Genomic DNA, 4,606 nt, shown 5'->3' on the forward strand with positions numbered 1-4,606 from the left:
AGCCAAAATGTCTCTAGGGGTTGCCAAATGTCCCATGGAGGAGGCCAAGCTCCCCTCTTCCCCCAGGGGTCTTGCATGAAATTCAGTTTTATAAATGCTATGGAAAAGCTCTCGGTGACTGCTGTTGCTTTGAAGAAAAACTCCTGTGAATAAGCCATAATTCTCCACCCGATGCCCTTAAGATAGAAACAAAAAGAAAAAGCTAACCAAGCCTAGGGAACAAAAGTCTGTTTGTTCCCTGCTTGCTGAATTATTGATGCAGCTCTTTGAGATGAACTGCGTTCATTCAGGTAGGATCAGCACCCACCTGCTTCGTGAGGAACTGCCTTTGGCCCCTGGGAAGTGATGGTTTCTGCTCCCTGACCATTTGCAGCCCAGCCTCCTGGCACCCTGCAAACAGGCTATTTGTGGTCCTTGATCAGAGCAGACCTGTTAAGTCATGATAAAGCCAGGCATCCCTGCCAAGAGCAATAGCCTGCTGGGCGTGTGGGGCCAGGTGCCAGGCAGTGGTGAGCTTGGCTGATGGTGATAAAAGCTATGCAGGGAGGGTTTGGGGTGACTGAGACACCAGTCCCTAATATTATCTCCTCACCTGTCAATGACCACACACCTCAGAGGTCAACTATGAAGAAGCTGTGTTTGGGGCACCTGAGGCTTAGAGTTGAGTTGGTGAAGATGCCTGTGATGGGCATGAAGAGCAGGTGGAACTCACGCTGCTGAAACAGCACTTGGAAACTGGGGAGTGAAATAGCAGTGACTGACAGGTTTTGGGTGTTAGGGGAAGGAGTTGGAGGTTGGAAGAAAGGGTAAATAGAGTCTTTTTTAAAAGATATATTTTTATTGATTTCAGAGAGGAAGGGAGAGAGATAGAAACATCAATGATGAGAGAGAATCATTGATTGGCTGCCTTCTGCACGCCCCCTGCTGGGGATTGAGCCCGAAACCCAGGCATGTGCCCTTGACCGGAATCGCACCCTAGACCCTTCTGCCTGATGGCCAACGCTCTATCCACTGAGCCAACCAGCTAGGGCGATACTTTTTTAAAAAAAATATGTTTTTATTGATTTCAGAGAAAGGAAGGGAGAGGGATAGAGAGATAAAAACATCAATGATGAGAATCATCGATCAGCTGCCTCCTGTATTCCCCCTACTGGGGATTGAGCCCGCAAGCTGGGCATGTGGCCTGAGCAGGAAATGAACTGTGACCTCCTGGTTCATGGGTCAGCGCTCAACCACTGAGCCACAACAGCCAGGTGGTTAGATAGATTCTGATTATTCTCCATTTATTTGTTCAAGGATGGATGTCATTTGCTTTCCGGCTTTGGATTTTTTAGGCTAGTTTAAAATAAGACGGAGGGTTGATAAAAAGTCATTCCCTATAAAGTTGTCCAATAGGATGCTTAAAGAAAATAAAAAGATATTTGCTGACATTTTCATTGCATAAAATAAAAGGTGTTTTGTCATCAAAGAAGTAGGAGGAACCCAAGCAGAGACCAAAGAGGAGTGGCCGGTGGGGAATACATTTGGGGTAATGGAAGGGTGCCCTGGTACTTATTTCCTCTTCTTTCTCCAGGGCCAGGAGCAGATGTTATCTTAGGCCACCACATTTGTTTTACTGCACATAGAAGGGTTTGATGTACATTGTTGAGTGACAACCGAAGTCACGAACGGTGGCATCTCACATTTGCCATTCCTGGTGAGGATGGTGGTGGAGCCCGAGGCCTTGTGGTGCCTTACGTTTGAGGTCAGGGGATTCATCTCTCATTTTCCCTACTCTTCCCTTCCCACCCTCTGCTCCTGAACTTTCCCTAAGTGGCTGGCAAGACTGTAGGAACACACAGTGCATTCCCACTTGCCAAGATGTTGCGTCTCTCTCTGCTTTTTGGTTCATCTTGTTTGTTTGCCTCCTAAGGGACAGTTCTGTTGTGGAAGAGCGAGTCCCCCGATGGCCTCCTCACCCCAGGCCTGAAGTGGGCTGGCTGATTGAAGGAGGGGGATGTGATCCCTGCTCATGCCGACAAGATTAAGTGCTTGCAGTCCATGGACATCCTGAAATTCTTTGGACACTAAGGTTTAAAGAGAGCTTTTAGAATTGGGGACGGCCTTTCACTAACACACACACAAACCCACACATATACGGTTCTTAAAATATAAAACATGGGAGAATACATAGGATGCAGCTGGGAGCTGTGAATATAAAACCTGGGAGAATACATAGGATGCAGCTGGGAGCTGTGTCATTGAATAAGTATTCAATATGAGCTCTGTCTTCAATCTTTCTTTGACTGATAATTGGACAGTATATAGTCATATAATAGTATCTGTAAAGCTAGCAGCGAACGGAGACCTTAATTTCTTGCTTTGGAGAATGAGTGTAAAAACGACATTAACTCAATTTCTTTCTTCATTTTTTATCTTACTCTGCCATTGTATTGATGTTTTTGATTTTTGTTGTTGTTAAAAAGAATGAATTCCAGACCCCTCTGAAAGATAAATGTTGTGAATTTTGTGCATTTGCTGCACTTTTACATACAGAAAAATAACTAATTTTCATATTACATAAAAGATATGTGTACTGTTAGATAACCTATTTTTTCTCTATTAATATATCTTGGAGATCTGTACAGATCATTCCAGAAATAATGTCCTCATCCTTCTTAACTGCTATATAGTATTCCATAGTAGAGCTCTTCCCTAGTTTATAGAGGACACAGCTATTCATAGTTGTATGCTATTGCCAAGAAATGCTACAGTAAAGAAATAAAACAGTACATACATCATCACGCACATGGGTAAGCATGCTGGTAGTATTTATATGTAGCAAAACTACAAACACATGCCTGGGAAATTATATAGCAACTTCAGGAATTATAATCAATTGTGTATTGACAGATTATTGACTAAATTGCTCCATGGAAAATAAGTTTAGAGAATTATGTTCCTTGATATTTCTGGGGTGTTCGTATGCTGGTAATAATAACGTTTTATCAACCTGAGGAATTCCCACCTAGTACCCCAAATCGTACTTTCATCCTCCAGGCATTTTGTTTTGATTTTCCATTTTCTTGCAAATTTTTTGAATGCTTGTCCTCTGATCTTTAAGTTCCTATCAGAATTTTGGCAGATTCTTTGAAGCAACAACTACATTTTAAGTCCCTGTAGGTACCCCACAAATGCTTGGTGGGCCAGAGGGGTGGGTACAACAGAGAATGAGATACATAAATAACCTTCCCCATCGAGCTTATATTCATAACCTATTTCTCATCCCCCACTCCCATTTAGTGTACTACGACTTTGAAAAAGTAATATTTGTAGTTATATGGAGTCAGATTTTACATGCTGGCCTCAGTGTTCAGCTGTGGTTACCGTCCACCCTGTGTGTGGCAGGCAGTGTGCCCCAGTTTTTGGTTTGTAGAAGGTGGTCACCTTATCTATTATGTGGCAATGAGGCATCTCCACACTTTTTAAATGGCCTGCCAAAGTTATGTGCCTCCTTTCACTTGTTATTAGACATTGTGCTAATTGCATGGGTGATTTAAATGTTAAAAAGGCATTAAAGCGTTTGTTGTAATAATTAACAAAGGACTGGCAGGTTACAGATGAATGCATAATGCCATATTTTTAAAATACAGCATTAGATGTCTGTGCAAAGTGGTATATGTTATGAAACATTAATATTCAAATGAGAGATTTGAACGGAATGATCTCTCATATCCTTTCTAGTCAGTTCTTTCTGGCTTTTCCAAAGAATCTAGCTCTACACCTGCTAATATATTTTGTGAGGCTCCAACTGTGTCTCACTTCTGGGAACCTCAAGGAGAGGCCATGGCCTACCTTTTGTTGTATAGCAGTGTGTTAATGGAGCCTTGGATCATGGACCAGAAATTTCTGATTTTCTTCTTTTCTCAATAATAGAATAATAATAGGTGGATGCAAAGCGGCATGGAATAAAGACCAGCTTTCTGCCTCTGGGTGAGGTGTGATTTAAATTTAGGCTGATGGGATATAAGTGGAAATGACATGCGATTTCTAGGAAGTTTCCTTAAAGGGAAAGCGTCTGTTCTTCCTCGCTTGGGCTGGCAGGTGGACCCAGTGGCCGAGTTTGAGCAGTTGGTATTACGTGTGGAAGAGGGCAGAGCCACACGATGGAGGCAGCCTGGGCCGCACTATGGACAGAGTTGTGCTGATTGTTTCTTAGAGAAGGGCCTCTGCCTGAGAGGTTAAGGGCCTGGAATTGAATCCAGGCTCTGCTTCCCAAGTTATGTACCTGGAGAAAGGTTGGACCTTTTACTTTGCATAAAAGGGTTATGTGTGTACTAAGCCAGGTACCTACAAGGCTGCTTTCACCTGGAGCGGGGTACCTTTCCTAATTTATTCAAAGGTACCACATGGGCACTGTTACTATGGAGGACTTCCCCATCCCCAGACCTCCCTACTGCTGAACTTCATCAATTCTTCATCCAAGGATATGTTTATTATTTATTTATTTATTTATTTTGAGAGAGAGAGAGAGAGAGAGAGAGAGAGAGAGAGAGAGATCAATTCGTTGCCTCTTATATATGCCCCAACTACCTGTCTGGGCAGTAACCCTCAATCTTTCAATCTT

The 4,606-nt window shown here is 42.9% G+C and overlaps 1 protein-coding gene across 1 annotated transcript in view; it reads left to right on the plus strand.

Annotated features, from left to right (window-relative positions):
- The first annotated feature begins 439 nt into the window (after window positions 1–439).
- The window catches only part of PTPRG (protein tyrosine phosphatase, receptor type G), a 531,589-nt gene continuing 527,422 nt past the window's right edge, over window positions 440–4,606 (plus strand). Inside the window, exon 1 of the mRNA XM_015558213.1 lies at window positions 440–509. Within this exon, the coding sequence (XP_015413699.1) occupies window positions 440–509 (70 nt within the window). The remainder of the gene's footprint in view (window positions 510–4,606) is intronic.

The sequence above is a fragment of the Myotis davidii genome, unplaced genomic scaffold (assembly GCF_000327345.1).
Source record: "Myotis davidii unplaced genomic scaffold, ASM32734v1 scaffold189, whole genome shotgun sequence".
Taxonomy (NCBI): domain Eukaryota; kingdom Metazoa; phylum Chordata; class Mammalia; order Chiroptera; family Vespertilionidae; genus Myotis; species Myotis davidii.